General features: G+C 45.7%; 1 protein-coding gene across 6 annotated transcripts in view; it reads right to left on the bottom strand.

The window, feature by feature from the left end:
- The window catches only part of SIPA1L1 (signal induced proliferation associated 1 like 1), a 179,684-nt gene that overhangs the window by 31,409 nt on the left and 131,114 nt on the right, over window positions 1–17,161 (bottom strand). For 4 of the 6 annotated variants that reach the window (XR_004380275.1, XM_032837370.1, XM_032837372.1 and 1 more), the window contains exons 11-15: window positions 13,897–14,046; window positions 9,624–9,748; window positions 7,305–7,367; window positions 6,749–6,867; window positions 3,571–4,013 (exon numbers count right to left, since the gene is read on the bottom strand). Coding sequence is in view for 5 of the 6 variants with exons in the window: in XM_032837370.1 (XP_032693261.1) it covers window positions 3,571–4,013; window positions 6,749–6,867; window positions 7,305–7,367; window positions 9,624–9,748; window positions 13,897–14,046 (900 nt within the window). In the remaining variant the exon portion in view is untranslated. The remainder of the gene's footprint in view (window positions 1–3,570; window positions 4,014–6,748; window positions 6,868–7,304; window positions 7,368–9,623; window positions 9,749–13,896; window positions 14,047–17,161) is intronic. The other 2 variants (XM_032837373.1, XM_032837375.1) reach the window with 1 other exon arrangement.

The raw sequence follows: 17,161 nt of genomic DNA, 5'->3' as shown, positions 1-17,161 counted from the left end.
TCTGTGCGAATACGGACACTTCTCTACAACAAGCTTTGAGATACAGTTGTAGTTGGGAGTAGAGGATTTATGTTAGTTTTGAATTGGATTATTGGTGGAGGGCCTGAGGAGTCATCAGGCAAAAGGTGGGAACTTTTTTTTATTAACATATAATGTATTATTTGGCCTAGGGGTACAGGTCTGTGAATCGTCAGGCTTACACATTTCACAGCACTCAAAAAGGTGGGAACTTTAAGGAACAAGTTGTTCCTATCTGAGGACTGCGACGTCCTGAGCACTCCGAACTACGCTCATGGTGGCACACGGTACGGAGAGGTGCTCAGGATGGACAGTGGGTGGGAAACAGTCTAGTGCTGGACATCAGGGGGAAAGGATGTCACCGCATGCGTGGGAACGCCTTGGCTGCCGAGCTCCGAGGGGCTACAGGCATCAGGAGGATATGGCAGAATGGCTGGCACATGAGGGGGGTTGTGGAAGTCAGGACGTTACAGAAGAAATGTGGATTTGTACCTAAGAAGGGAGTTTTCAGCTTTATAACGTGTGCTCCTGAATCTGGTTCTGACGGCAGTAATATCACTGGTTATGCGGGACGAGAGCACCATATGCTAACTAAGGGGTCTTTGGTCACCACACAAACCAGCACTGCCTACCGCCCAGGCCAGAACTCTAAGAAAAAGAAGAGCCCAGCTGGTAAGAGTCTTTTACTTTTATTTATTTTTATTTTTTTTAGAGCAGGCTCCATGCTGGTCGTGGGGCCCCAACGCGGGGCTTGGACTCACGATGCTAAGATCAAGACCTGAGCTGAGATCAACAGTTGGATGCTTAACCGCCTGAGCCACCCCCAGTTACCCTGGTAAGAGTGTGCTAAAACTGGAAAGGTCTTCATCTCTCTTATGGTCACCATAAACCATTTTATTTTATTTTTGGAATGGTTTAAGACCTCAAAGTGAAATCGCCATCGCAAAACACAAAAAATCTCTCCCTAAATTTCCAAACTTCATAGAAAACACATGTATATTCTAGGGAGCAACACTTCAGAGCCATGGACAGACTGAACTGTAGAAAGTTACCCGTGCGTGTGGTTTCTCTTCATGATACGCAAAGAGGACAAGCCTGTGTAGTTACCAACTTACATTAATGCAGTTCTCCTGGGGGGCCACCAAAAACCTGCACGGTCATCCGCAGTGAGACTGGAGGACAGAGGGGTAGGAACACAGCCCAGCCAGAAACACGTGGTGGAACTTAATCACTGCAATTCAGATTCTGTCACCAAGTCCCAGGTACGAGCTCTTTTCTGCATCGTCAAGAGATCTCCACATCAATTGCTATTCTGGTCTTCTGAGGACACGCACACTCTAATTTGCAGTGATTTTGGTTTCTCCAGCACCGTGCATTTGGTGGCTAAGTCCCTCTTTCCTTCAGAGAAGGAAGTTTGCAGAAGCTCTGATTATCCAGCTCCCTCTGCCAAGATCAACAGACTGAAGGCACAAAGCATCCCTGCTTACCAGAATCTAGCAATGACTGTGACTCAACCTGTCAGCGGGTGGGAAGCCCTCCACCCACCCTGAAAGGCCACATTCTTCTCTACGAAGTTTGACTTTTGACAGAAGAGTTATTTCCAAATGATGATTTCAATGATCTCTGCATGGTCAGTTTGAAGCAGAAAATTTAGATAATCCTTTGAGGCCTTTAGGCAGCCCCCGTCAGCACATTCAGATAATGCAAGCCCAGATTATACAAACCCTACTTTTCACGGGGGGAACTCTGTAGTCCCCGGCATGTGTTAGATGGCACAGCTAACATCTTGGGCTTTGGCTTCAGAGGCCCAGCCTGTCAACCTTACTCCACGGGGATGCTATTCCAGATAAGACCTCCATAACTTGACTTTCTTCTGCCACCAAATTAGACCAGACATATATATCCCCAAATGGAATATCATTTTTCAAAAATTTTATTTGAGAAAGTGAGAGAGAGAGAGAGAGAGAGAGAGAGCACGTGGGCACATGCGTACAAGTCAGGAAGGGGCAGAGGAAGAGGAAGAAGCAGACTCCCCACTGAGCAGGGACCCCCCCCCCCGATGTGGGGCTCCATTCCAGGACCCTGAGATCATGACCCAAGCCAAAAGCAGACACTTAACTGACTTAGCCGTCCAGGTGTCCCTGGAATATCATTCTTAAAAAGATAACTCCTTTCAAAACAACTGAACACCAAAAAGACAGGAGTCGAGCTAAACCTAGAAGCCACACAGAAACTATTCGGAACTGAAAAACAGTCTGAGTTAGGGCACAGGATTAGTCGAGGAGAAGGTGTGGCCTCAAATTGCCATAGTTCTCCTTCATGTGACCCTAGGTCTACGTTACAACTGGGTGGCTCAGTGGGTTAAAGCCTCTGCCTTCGGCTCAGGTCATGATCCCAGGGTCCTGGGATCAAGCCCCGCATCTGGCTCTCTGCTCTGCAGGGAGCCTGCTCCCTCGTCTCTCTCTCTGTCTACCTGCGATCTCTCTCTGTCAAATAAATAAATAAAATCTTAAAAAAAAAGAACCTCATCAGTAACGGTACAGACACAACGAGAGAACTATTTCCCCGACCACATTAAATAAATCCACATTACACAGAGGGCATCCTCTGTCATCTAGATTATCTGGGGTTTACTGACAATTTATGTGCCTAGATTCCCATCAAAAAAGAAAAACTAAATTCAGTTTCTCTGCTACTTTTCTTCAGGGCGTAATGATAAAGGAAGCCCAGCGGACAGCAAGGTTAGGTGCTGTCAGGCAAACTGATCAATGACCGGCAACAACAAAAGGCAAAAGGAGAAACCACCACAGACATTAATAGGCCCAAAAACATCATGGTGGAATATTTCCTCCTTGAAACGGAAGAATCTTGCCATACTTTGGATTTTAGGCTCAAATCCAAGAGGAAATGGAAAATGGCATTTATCTTGCCTATCAGAGATTGGAGAATATGTACTTTTTTTATTCAGAAAGGTAGATTCAATGTCTAATTTTAGTCCCACTTTTCTACTGGACACTCCCCTGCCCCCAGTCAACACATCACTGTCAGGAGGCACTTCCTGAAAAAGAATTATCATGCGAACACGGGCTGAGTGATGCTCTGTGACGGAGAGGCAGGGTGGAGGATGTGTCCGGCGTCATAAATAAAGCCACGTTAGTCTAGAAGGACCCCTTTCTTTTAAAAAATATGCTCAAGATTCTCTTTTAGTGTCTTTAAAAGACTGTTTCATTCTTTATCACTACCTGACAGCCAGAATTCTAAAATTCTTCTCTGATTCTGGTACAGAAGAAAGTCTTTTATAACATCAAACACGACTTCATGAAGACTAAGTCTGCGAACTTTTCTATTGTCTATTTGCAGTGAAAGATAATGTGTTGGGATGGTAGGAATCAAGTGTCGGGTGGCAGATACAAGGCCAACGTAAAAAGGGCGTCACTGCCTCAGAACCCCCTTCTTTGGACACTGGTGGGTGCAGGAAGGCGGGATGAGGCTAGCCGCTGGACTCAGGACCAGGCTGGGTGCAGCGGCCGAGGCAGCGGGGGACAGCATTACCTTGTGTGGGATGCGGCATCGTTTATGCTGAAAGTGCTGTTCTCCCTGGTCAGCGGGTTTGAGCCGGCCTGGCTCTTGCTGTGGATATCCAGGCTCAGGGAGGACTCTGCCTTCCGCTCCATGCCGAGGCTCTCTGTCTCTAAAGTCCGATCTGCCAGGGAGATCACTTCGCTGGAGCTGTGCCACAGGGGGGCCACCTTCTCCTTGCCTGGCCCCGAGCGAGGGGACGACGTGGCGGCCCCCAGGGAGGCCGTGCTGCCGTGGCTGGGGCCGTAGGAGGTGGTGTCGATGCCGCTGTCGGCAGAGGTGCCCTGCAGATAGTTGTAGCTGTTGAGTTCCGATTCGGTGCGGTCCCCATCATACCACTTCTCGTCACTGTGGGCGCTCGATGCGTTGCTGGAGAGGGTATTGCTGCTGGAGTGGCTTGAGTAGTGGCTATCGGACTGCAAGGGAAGCGAGACTGACTTAAGCGCTAGAACGCGAGGGAGAAGCACCTCCTGGCCCGTGCCTGGTTATGGGGTTCTCAAGGCACAAAAATTCCAATGACAACAAGCCAAAGAAAAACAGGAGGTGCCTGGACAAACCCATTTGCAGCATTTGTGGCAAAGAACGCTAGAGACAGGTTTTTTAAAGAATCCATTTTTCATTCACTTGGGCTAAAATATCAATAGTATTGAGATCACCTTAATCAGAAAGTATGCTGGATTCCAAAAGTCCTACCACTCGGAGTGGAAACAAGGCAGAACATAAGACTTATCCCTAAAGAGATCTCCTTCTCCTTCCCCAACTGGTGGCTCTTTAGAACACCACTCTCTTTCCAAGGAGTGCTTAGAGGGAAAATTTATGCAGAGATGCCAGGACAATTCAATGGGAGAAATCATGGTGCGAGGACAACCGGATATCTGCATGCAGAAGAAAAGAATGAAGCTGGATCCTTACCACACAGAAAAATAAACTCAAAAAGATCAAAGGCCTAAATGTAGGAGCTAAAACCATCAGACTCTTAGAAGGAAACGTACGTATACATCTTCATGACCTATGTATGCAATGGTTTCTTGGATATGACACCAAAAGCACAAAAGATAAAAAGAAACAATAAACTGGATTTCATCAAAACTAAAAATTTTTGTGCTTCAAGAAATCCAATTAAAAAATGGGCAAAGGATTTGAATAGACATTTCTCCAAAGATTGTATCGCATAGCCAACAAACACAAAAAGATGCTCGCGATCTCCAGTCTCTAGAGAGGTGTAAAACCCCACAGGGAAACAACACTTCACCCACTAGGATGTTCTAACCAAAAAGGCAGAGAGGAATGATGGTTGGCTCTGTTGGTGGGAATGTAAAATGGGACAGCTGCTGTGGGAAAACAATTACAATCCCATTCTCAGTATCTACCGAAGAGAGCTGAAAATGTGTTCATGAAAAACCTAAATGAGTATTTACAACTGCATTATTCATCACAGCCAAAATGCAGAAACAACTCCAATGTCCGCCACCTGATTTAAAAACGTGGTATATCCATTCAATGGGATATTACTCAGTCACAGAAAGAAATGAAGTACAAACACATGCCGTAACACAGAGGAGCCTTAAGAGTGTTGTGCTGAGTGCAGGAAGCCACTCACAAAAGGCCACATATTGTCTGATTCCACTCATAGGAAATGTCTAGAACAGGCACGTCCACAGAGACAGACAGTGGATGAGTGGTGGTCAAGGGCTTGGAGGGAACGGGATCGCCGTGATGGGTGCACACCTCTGTGAATATACGAAAACCCACTGAGTTGCATACTTCAGATGGGTGAATATTATGGTATGGGAATTATCTCAATCAAAAGGTGTACAGAACCCTTTCCACACGGTAGCTTGCTTGGTTGCCTAGAACATTCTACAGTTTACCCAAGAAATAAGACTTCAAAAGGTATCTGAATAAAGTATTATTTTAAATTAGGTAGGAGACAGCATGTCCAGATACCTGGTAGAGATTGAGTGAAAAGGGGACAGAAGGAACTACATGCACGTGTGTGCATATGTTGCCTGAGGAAGGGACACGCTCTTCACAGGTGAGGGGAAGGAGCAGGAGGAGGACGCAAAAATTTCACTTCAAATGAACGATCCCTTCTTAAACAAGAACCAATCTACCTGCTACTTCACAGGTGCACTCCAGTTTGTTTGCCACACCACCACTTGTGTTACGAGGCCTTCCTTTACTCTTATGTTTGCGGGGCTGAACTTCCTTAGCTCTGGATCTGTGCTGTGGGATTTGGGGGCCCCTCGCCATGTATGGCTACTGAGCACTTTGTGGTTAGTCCCAAACGAGATGTGCTGAGGGTATAAACTACGTAACAGATTTCTATAGGAACATAATAGGAACTACATTGTAATTTTAAACTTTATAGTAGCCACATTTAAAAAAGTAAAAGAAACAGGTGAACTTAATTTTAAGAATATATTTAATCTAACTCAATCTATTCAAAATATTATTTCACTGTGTCCCCAATATAAAGGTGTTAATGAGGGAAGGGAAACTGACGAATGGGGTAATTTATCACTTACAAGTAGAACTACGACCACATCACATTTCTGCAGTAAGTCTCTCACCACGCAGCCTAGTGCAGGGTGCTTGGCCACGGGCATGCGCTCTGTTTCTGTAGCTTCATGCTCATTTTACTAGAGCACAACTTACATGTGCAAAACCTCTGATCCCTCATTCTACCCGTACGTGATCAGGAATTATGTAGAAGTATGGCCAAACAAAAATGCGTGTAGCTACACAAGACAAGAGAAGCAGGAAAGGCAACTGTCAGAAGCTCTCTGTCCCTGGATGGCTGCTTCAACCATATCCCCTGCTTGCCTTTGTGGAAGCAAATAAGACATGTTTAGCACTTTCTGTTCCCAATACTTTAGGACTCCTTGTGAATGCATCATGTGGCCTTCCATCCAGATCTGTGGGGGTGGCAGGTACATACCACAGATGAATTTGAGTTTATCTCAAAGCAACCGTAGGGCCACCGGCAACAGAAATTTCAGGGCCAGAGCGGTAAATGCCCACCTCCCGCCAGAATGGCTTCTTTGACCACACGGAAGAAACAGCAAAGCACGCCTGTGCCATTTTCACATTGCATGGAAGGTACGTTGCGAGGAATCTTATCATTTTCATTATTTTACGGGTAACTTACATGCCCTTGTTTGTTTGGAGACAAGTGGACCACCGGATCCTGCCGCATTAATCTCCCACTGGGGCTCTCTCGGAAAGCAGGCAGTACCTTTGATACTGCGGGGAGATGGCACGTCGGCTCTGGAATACAGCACAGGACATTATGGGGCAGGCGCTACACAGGTACGAGCACATGTTGACAAATGAAGACGGCTTGCCATTGCATCTCTCAGGTCACTGACCAGCAAACTCTGAATTTCAGCGATAAGCTTGTTGAGAGTTTACACAATAGACAGCATGTCAGAAACTAAGTGGCTGATGGGTGAAGCTTGCAGCTGGTGACAGTGTGTCACGTCATACACAGTAGCAGAGCCAAGTACCACCAAACCAAAGGCCATGGACAACGCGGCAAAGTTAGGAATCAACTTTTGGTTTTGGGGGAAAGTAGAGACTATATGGATTCAATTTATGAAATTTGTTCATTGCCAAGTGTGGCTAACCTAGCTTGGTCTACATTACCTAGACAGGCACGGATGCAATCACGTGTTACTTACCAGGACACTTTGGAAATATTTTACCTGTATATTCATGCTGCTCGAGGACAAAAGAATTGAAATCCTGAGGTCCTCTATAACTGTAAGCTAAGCACAACAGAAAAGACACACAGCAACTAGTTTACTTAAGACAATTGCTTCCTTTCGGACTCCAAGCCGGCGTTCAAGGTGGGGTTCCAAAGGTAAAAGGTGAGCGATTTAGCTTCTTTAACACACTGAGAGCTAAGAGCCACAGTCCTGGACTTCTGCGACACCGTTCCTGAATGTAAAGGACAGGGCAACATCCTCTTTTACTCTGACTCTCGACCACCTCCGAAAGCAGAGGCAGAAAAACGAAACCCACCGAGATGGGTGAGCCAATTACGCTCAAGCCCTCACTTCCACCAGGGCACCAGTGTGTCACACGTGAGGTACAGAGACGGGTGGGTCTGGCTAACAGATAAAAAGTCCCCTCAGCATTTTCACTCAGTGACCTGAGAGTCATTAGAGAATTGCTCTTACAAATCGAGTGTATCAAGGTCAGCCCTTGATACACGCAATGTACAGTGCTCTGAGTAATGAGAACAGGGCAATTATTTTTCTTGGTTTCTCCCTAGCATGGCTTAGACCAACCAAGGCCCAGATTCCGTCTGATGTTCCAGTTAGAGAAAGCAAGGTTATTCCTCGGGAAAGGTAGAATTTAAAAAATTAGAAAAAAAAATTATTTTAACATTTTATTTGAAGCCATCGATTTTGGATGGAAAGGCCACCAGTTGGTGAAAAGGCTTCTCTGGCAGGTTCTTACTTGCAAGCAAGTAAGCAAGCAAAAAGGCATATCTTACTAAAAGGATGAACAATTATATTAAAAAGACTCATTGATATTAATTTCTGAGCCTCGTCTATGGAGAGTGGGACGCCACCAAATGAGAGCAAACGCAAAGCAAAAAAGACTAGAGGGAGGTTTATGTGAAAGAATGAATATGGGTCTAGGACGAACCTTGCAATTACCCTTTCCAGTCCCAAGATACCTTTGTGACTTCACATGAGTGGGAAGTGGGGCTCTGAACACTGCACAAAGACCTTGCTCGCAGCTCTGCTTGAAGCCCACACTAGGAGCCAAAAAAAGCTGCTCAAGTCATGTTGAAGAAGGGATCCTTTTCACATGTGGCGTTACCATCTCAACAGCATCAAAACATATGGGATTAAAAACATTCCGTCAAGAGCAGAACAGCAGATCGGAAAATGCTCAGGTTTTCTGCGTTGGGGGTAGGTGCCGTGAGAGTGGGTAATGACAGATGGCTCCGGTAACAAGGCATGTCTCACTGAAGTTACTGGAACAAAGCAGATCTTCCGAACCTGAGAATTACATTTCTTTTCCTCACTTCCTGGCTTAGCTAAATACGTCTCCACTCCTTTCTACGTTTGTGCTTATTGGTACATTTACAGGGTAATAGTCATTAGAACAGAGCAAAACAATGTATTTGCAAAAAAGGGAAAAAAAAAGATGGGTCTTTGCCTTAAAAGTTACCTTTTTTGGCCCTGAAGTTTCCTTCTTTTTACCCCACACTGGTGGTAATGCTACTAGAGCTAGGATAAAGGGGGAAAAAATAAAAACCCACCCCACGGTCCAGATTCGAGTCCCAGATGGATGTACAGTGTTGACACTAAATCCCCAAGGCTGTTTTCAGACTTGGTCTTGCTTCATGGCAAAATTTTATGGTATCAACGAGGGTTACGGTGTCACTGTGGAACAGCTCCACGTAGCGAGAGAAAGGGCTGTGCCAGAAATCCCAGCGGAGGCTCACCAGTGCGAATCCTCCCCATCCAGCTGTTTTTTACTGCTAGGACCTGTTCACAGCTGACAGCTTAATAGCAGAGCCGGGGGGAACAGCCCAGGCGGGAGGAGCGAGATGTTAAGCACGCTACAGATGGGACCCAACAGCAACTGCATCTCCTTCCCACTTTGTACTTCTGTTTTGTTTTTTTAAACTTGACATTAAGAATACCAACAAATCTCCAGGGCACTGAGAGTAGGCAGCCACCACCCAACAAACAAGGGCTGAGGGAGATACTCAGGACACAAGGGGCTTGGCAGTGCGGCATTTTAATCTCGGTGACAAAACTAATTCCTATGGCCTTTCTATGTCTAAATGGGGCGGAGGGAGTCACTTAGAATTCTTTGACTTTTCTCTCAGGTCTTATTTGCTGCCCTCACTCATACATAATTGAACTAAGACTTAATCCTCCTTCACATGTATTAACCGATGCTGTATTCTATCGCAGAATGCTGTCACGAGTTCAAGAGGTGGCCAACATCACATTGGGATAAAAGCAACTTGCTGCTTGTAGGAATTAGTTACTTACCCATTTGGTCAGCAATGCTGTCCTCGCTTCTTTGCCAGCTGGGTGTAGATTTCCCGCTGCCGCCAATATCTGACTGGGTGTTCTGCCTGTCGATGGAGGCGGGCGACCTGCGGCTGACTCCAAACCTGTGGCGAATGCCCCCAAACAAAGGCAAAGACGACATCAGGGACCTCCAGCCAGAAGGGGAAGATGGGCCTCAGGACAATGAGCAACACTCCAATGAAGGCCCTCGCCCACCCATGCTTGCGCTCATGTGCTCGGGTGCCGAAACCTGTGAGTCATGGTCAACATACATCTGTTCAAGAACAGGGTGTATGCTCAATACATACTCTGTAGACAAGGGCTAGGGACATTAGCCTTGAGATAACCCAATAAATATAGAATACGAAAACCCAAATGTTCCAGCCCACGTGTAGCCAAGCTCAGATTCTCATTCATGGGCAAAGGAAAGATTTCACCATCTTCATGTTCCATGTATATCTTCTGACTGGAACACATCAGGGGTTTCTCTTAACTCAGTAATCTGCTAAATCACTAAGTCACTCATTCTTGGGGCCAATATTTTCCGAATGTGTGCTCCAAGGTCTGAAAGACAAAGATTGCTAACATTTACGTTACAGAGTGACCACTTTCAAGATGTCTAAATTTTAAATTGCCTTTGGGAATGGCAATTTGGAAGCAGGAAACTGGCATACATAAAGGCAAGTGTCTATTTCTGGAAAGAACGGTTAGCTATTTAATGAGCCAGTTTTATTTTACTCTGGGTAGAATAATAATATATGCCTAATTATAAAGCATATGCCTTAATTAGCAATATTGGCAGGTAAATATTGAGTGATCCCAGGAGAAAGGGCCAGAGTGAAAAATTCAAAGACTCATGTGGACACTTACATGTTTGTGTGTGGTTACTAACGAGCTTATGAGTAATCGATGTGATAAAAGATCAACAGAGCCCGACTGATTGAGGCTTAGGACAGGTGTCCTATTTGCTAGGGACTGACAAATGCATGGGGAGGCCCAGCAAGTGGTGCACTGGAAAGAGCGGGAGATGAGGAGGCGGAAGGCCTGGAGTCAAGTTCCAGCCCCCCGCCCAAAGTCACTTGAATTTTATCTCCATGCCTTTATTTGTAAAATGGCAATTTTATCTTATGGGAGAAAAATATGGGGAGAAAAATCTATTCAAAAGCATTTGCAAAGGAGAGAAGGCTGTTAACATGAACCTTGTACTCTAACATTTCTCTAAATTACTTCTGCACAATGACAAATGCTTAGAAATTCAATCACAAGCTTCCCTAAACAAAGTTACCTCCCTTATGTTAAACAAGAAAACTGCCTTATGAAAATTTCAGTGAAAGGTGCTGTTTAAGAAACAAAACAGTGGTTCCTGCAGACTGTGTGTGGATTTCAGTTCTGCCTTTCCTATACGTTGATCCAAACATCTGGAAGAAAACGACTAAAACTGTTTGCATCTTTGTATGCATTTATTAATTGATGCAATGATGCTGATTTTCATTAACAATGACAACAAAAATGGGTGGTGGGGTGAGTCACTAATTATGAAATTTGCCATTTCCTCCTTAGGTAGGGTCCTTGTTTAGCTCAAGAACAGTGAACACCCTCCAACTGGCCCTATGATTTTATGATTTTATTTCAAATTCGCAATAAATGAAGACTTTTCCAAAAAGGCACAGATCTAAAAGTTAGACATGGGTTCAATCTTGCTTTTCCTTTTTGGTAGCAATGGAAACCAAAGACAACTTTTAAAACCTCTGGATTTAAAGCTGAGTGCTTTTCTGGCTGTCTGGTTTTAAATAAACGATAAAGCAAGACTGTCCAATCCTGCCTTGAGAAGCAGGTACCATCTGGCTGACACGAGGCTTGTTCAGTGACCAGGGACTCTCTACCTCACGAGCCAGTCCATGGCTGCAGAGCAGGCTCGTGGCCTTTCCTCATCACAGGCTGCAAACTTCTCTACAACTTTCCTTTCTTGATCTCAGTGGTCCTCAGGGACAAGCTTCCACCCTCACAGCAGAGTGCTAGAAGGAAGCTACAGTGGCCTGTCTCTGTCTGTCTCGCCTTTGGGCTGTGGGCCCTCCACTATGCTTCTGGACTCAATCTCCAAGCTCCTCATTCACTCAGCCCATCCCTGCCTCTGGCCATTGACTCCACAGGCCTCAAGCATGTAGCCCGAAGACAAATCTCCAAGGAGTAGATCGAACCCTTTGTCTTTTTCACAGTGTTGCTTTCTACTTATCTCTTGTTGCCATCCTAAACCTGTGCAGGTGCCGTCCCCCAACCTGCGTGGAATGGGCATTATCAGTGACCCTGTTAAATTTCACCTCTCAACCCATCTGGATAGTCTCAGAATTCTGCACTGGGGGCACAAAGGCAGATACCGGGCCCCTTAAAGCAGAGGGAGGACTAGGAATGAGCAGATTACACTTGTGGATGACAACCGTGTCCTGCTCTGATCTACTGGTATTACCCCCACGCTTCTGAGCTTCTTACAGCTGAGCAGGACTGAGTCTGCCGTGGACCACATACAGTCCTGCCCCACCATCAATGGTATATACCTACATGTACGGGACTATGCTCTAGAGTAGAGGAGATCATCTTTCTTTCGATAAGGGTAACTTTAGAATCCAGCCTGGCCCATGGGCCAAGCACATGAGTCAGACAGTGCACGGTCTCCTATACCACTGGTACAGGCAAAAATGCCCGGGCTCCAGAGAACAGTGTATCATTACCTTCTTATGAAAGAGCAGCCCAGGTGAAAAAAGATGTTATACAGTATAGTCAACAATTACCAGGTAACCTCACAAATAATGGAAAAACCCTCAATATCACCTACGGTAGGGCTGGTGTTACAGATCAGGTTGAATAATTAAAAACATTGCAGGATGGGCACAGGGACTATGTTGCTAACATTCACCAAGACACTCAGATTTCGGCTTACATTTCTGGTACACGTTTCGAGTCTATCAGGGTCACAAGAAAACAGTGCTCTTGCTGCTGTTAGCTTGTTTATGTCTTATTGCTGTACCAACACTGAAGATGCAGTGAATTCTTATTTTTGAAGTCAAACCAGGCCATTTAAAATCTACTAATTAAAACAACAAATAATTAGTTGGGCCCACGGTATGGTATGATATTAATACTTAAATCATACAACCTTTTAACTCATGAATAAGAGCTAACATTTTTTTCTCATTGTCACTGAAGTAATTAAAAGAAGACATGTGCATTTTAGATTTGCTACGAGGGGAATCCTCAGGGGTCACTGAGATGAGGAGGGAGTGGTGGTTTATTACCTACTTCCTGTTAACATAAATATTTAGCAACAACAACACTAAATGGTTGTAAAAACCAACAAAATGCTATAACAAAATACCCATTACGAAGGTATTCTTAGTAAGTATGACTATTTTGTAACATGATAAAATCTCAAGAAAGTAACCAAGTCATTGTGCATTTGTTAAAAATATATATAGGGAAAACTCAATAGAAACATGTTTTTATAAATGCCTCACATTTGATTTTCAAATAGTTCCAAGTTCTCTACCACCTTTCCCAGAGAGATGGCCCAGCAGGATGTCTTCGATGGTTCCTTTACTCTTCCTCTAGGCAAAGGGGGCATGTGTGTGCCATGTAACGTTTTGCTGCTAATTATGTCCCAGCTTCAGACATTCCGGTGGTCGTGGTGGTGTTTTTCTCTTTAGTAGCCTCTAAAATCAAGTATGCTCAGCCTTTTATTTTTAAGTCTTATCAGAAGCAAACAGTTAACTTTTGGGTGTTTGGTGTTTTCCAAAAAAGAAAGAAAGAAAGAAAGAAAGAAAGAAAGAAAGAAAGAAAGAGCAAAACTCTCAAGCTGAAGTCACAGAAGACTTTGAAAGTGTGAGAAAAGTAATTTTAAACTTTGGCTAGGATGATTATTTCCCCTGCTTCAATGGCAATACCAACGCCAACTCTAGCCAGTACTATGGAGTTTGCTTCGGAGGAAGAAACAAAACCTGTACTATGAAACTACTGTACTATGAAACTAGACAATGCATACACTTGAAGACATGAACGTAACCTGATTTCTCTGCCATGGAGCCCTCGGAGGCCAGAGAATGATGAACTTCCTGAGAAGCAGTTTAACCAGACATTAAAACATGTGTAGAGTTCTATCTGGGGTATTAACCACATTTTCCCTCTTGCTCCTTTGTAGATCAATCAAGGCTTGTCTGAATTACAGAAGAAAGACAGTGATGTCAACGGGGGCCACACCTACCCTTCGGGCATGGACTTCTGCCTGTAAGTGCCTCCACCAGAGCCAGTCTCGCTGGATGAAGACAGGTTGCTAGGGGAGTTACGGCACGGCTGGGACCTTGCCAGAGCCATGGAGGAGACCGTCACGTAGATGTCTGAACCGGGAGACAGCCTGTGAGCACAAACCAAAAATACAAAGTCAATCCAAGGGAAAGCCCCAAGGCAGTGCATGATGGATAATATCATATAAGCACGACAAAGAAAGCCACTTTGCGGAGGTAGTGAAAATGAAGCCAGCTGGAAGCCTACAAAAGAAACTTCCCTATAAAATGACTCCCTCAGGGAACAGCTGGAGAATGGCCTTGAAGGGGATGTGGTTGGGGGATGTCAAAAAATAACAGGGGGGGAAACATGAATGCTTCCCAAAGCTGCCAAAACTCAGTGGGCTGAATTCCTAGTATGGCAGTGCGAAGGATAATGGAACTCCAGTGACATTAACACAGCAATTAATTCCAATTTCTCACACCGGTTCTTCCAGAGTGTGACCACAGTGAGACTAGGGCACTCTTCATATGTGTCTTTGTTTTCCAATATTCTTACTCAAAGTGTGGAATGAATATTCAGATTATGCTATTTGGTATTTATAAATGGGGCTGATTATAGAGCATCACCATCTAAAAACCCCCATAAAAAATGCCTGGAGTGTCAGTTACTGAATTTAATTTGCACTAGTGAATTTATGTAAGAGTGTGGTAGAGGTGTGCCCCAGATTCCTCACTCTGCGGAAGGGCGCTGGGGACAGACACCGGAGCTCTGTCATCGGGACAGATTGTGTCCTTTACCTCCTCTGCTCTAGTGGATGACAGGGTAACCCCGGGGACATCAGTAGGTGACATGGCCATGTGAATGGATGTGAAGTCCATCTCACTATGGAGATTTTAGTTCAGAGGCGAAAGCTGGCTGCCGAATCCCCATCTCCCATATCAATTGGTCTCTAGCAGGCAAGCCATTTCCATGGGACAGCTGAGGCAGCATGATCAAAGTCACTGGTTCGGTAAGCTGGGACCCCTGACTGTGAATCCACTGCTCTTTGCTAAGCCACTGCTGTCCCCCAGAGAAGGACGACTCTTCTCCGCTTCCTGGGATAGCTTGCAGCAGGTCTGCACAGGTGTTTTTGCAGGAAAAGATCTCTTTTACTCAAACCAAAGTTCAGCAGCCTGGGACAGACCCCGATTCGCAAAACTAGAGCATCTTCTAACAGCGTGGCTATGTGCCTTCTGAAGCGGGACGGGATGCAGTTCGGGTGCAGGAAGGTGACACAAGGGCTAACAGAATCACGAGAGGCTTTTCTAACAGAACAAGAATAGGGATGGATGCTGAGAGCATGACTGCCAAATCCATTTGTTCCAAAGACTTGAGAATCCAGATTTCTCTGCTCCGTGACAAGCCCAGCCTCTCCCGCTGTCTCCTGGACGTCCCTACCCAACACCCTGACCCACAGCTCGAATTAAACCTCATCCAACCTAAGGTTTTGCCATTCCCCCAAACCTGTCCCTCCTGCATTTGTTATCTCGAGCTAAACACCTTGAAACTGTCCTCTTCCCCTCCCCCTTTCTTCATCTTCCACATCAATTGGTCTAAGTTCGACTTTTAATGAGTACAGTGTGTCAGGCAGCCTGGGGGCTGGTCCTGACAACCGAAGACTAAGGCGGTGACTGGTCTTCAGCCTGCTGACTGCCCTCCCAGATCCCTCCCTCTGGCCTGGAGCAGCACAGCTCTGTTCTAACTGGTCTTCTGATTTCTAGGCTCTGTCCACCCCACTCCTCCCATCTCCACCAGGCCGAGCTATGGGACTAGCACTATGCTCTGCACGCCTTCCCATTGCCTTCAGAGTAGAGGACCGAATCCCCAGCCCCTTCTTCCAGGCCTTGGACCATCCTGTCTAAGCCCTTCCTTCTCTCTGTGCTCTTTGCCGCCTCCACGCACCCTACATCCTGGACACGTTCGGGGCGCCCCTGTTCTCAGACACAGCTACCACGTGCATACTTTTACTCATCTTGTCCTCTCTGCCTCTCGTCTCCCTTTCTGACATAAAATCCTTTTTCTCTGAGACCTAATTCCAACATCAGGTCCACGAATGCCTATTCAGAACTTCCTGGGGGGCCCCCACCATCTGCTTTCTGTGTCGCTGTCGCATATCCGTCAGCATGGTTAGTCTTATGTGTGTCTATCTTCCCAACCAGACTCGCTCCTTAAGGGGCAGCCCTGAGCTTTATTTCCCTTTACAATTCTGGTTGCTTCAAACATGTCTGCTGAATGAAGGAGAGCCCCTATCGGCAGTGCAGAAAGTGAAGAACAGAAGGCGGGTTCAGGATCAGGGCCCCTAGTAACATCAGAAGCCCCAGCCAGGGGTTCACAGCCATGGTGGGTCTACATCAGTTGGAAAACAGTCGGTCACTAATAATAAAATGCCAAAACTGGCGACTATTATTACTAATTACTAAAAAGCAATTAGAATAGCTTCAAAGTTAACGTACCTCCTTAAATGGGAGAAAAAGGGATGGTGGAATTACCCCCAGACACTCTCGAGCATATCCTCACTCTGACGTGCAGTGGCAAGAGAACTTCCTGACGATGGCTCCTCTAGGCATTGCCCAGTGCGGCGAATAAGGACACCAAGGATACCGCCCTTGGGGGAATGGGATGAGAAGCTAGGAGAAGAGGCGAGTTCCTAAGCTCCCCTGGTTATTATCACCAATCTTGTTCTTGCTACGCAGACTCACAGAAATACTAGCTCCACAGCTGGTGCTCTCAGGAGGATACCAGCTCGGCAGAGGGTAGGTGTGGGGCAGCCTCAGTGGGGTCAGGGACTAGCAGGGCCCTGGTACACCGGCTCATGCCTACTTTGGGTAACATGTTTTGATAAAGAGAGATCAAGAGACTTAGCTGGGTACCATAAAACTAACCTCCCTTTATTCTTTTCCATTAAGATATATCCCAGATTTCTCACTATTTACTCTGAAATAATCAGAAAGGGGCTGGAGTGGAGGAGGAACAGGAGAAGTAAGTTTCAAGGAGGACTGGGTAGGGTTTAAGGAGCAGTGTGGAGCCCAAGGGCACAAGGTACCATACTGCTTTCTGCCTTAAGAATTTGGCTTTTACAGGCTTGTACCACAGACAGACTTCAGATGGAGCTGCATTTGTGCCTGCTTTGTGTTTCTGCTGCACAGAGGAGGAGGTATTACAGAAAGTTGAAAACAAAGGAGACACAGTGTGAGTGTGGTCGC

Source organism: Lontra canadensis, unplaced genomic scaffold (genome assembly GCF_010015895.1).
Source record: "Lontra canadensis isolate GAN:19392208 unplaced genomic scaffold, GSC_riverotter_1.0 scaffold98, whole genome shotgun sequence".
Lineage (NCBI taxonomy): Eukaryota > Metazoa > Chordata > Mammalia > Carnivora > Mustelidae > Lontra > Lontra canadensis.
Note: the sequence above shows the minus strand (reverse complement) of the source record. Positions and strands in the feature narration are given on the sequence as shown.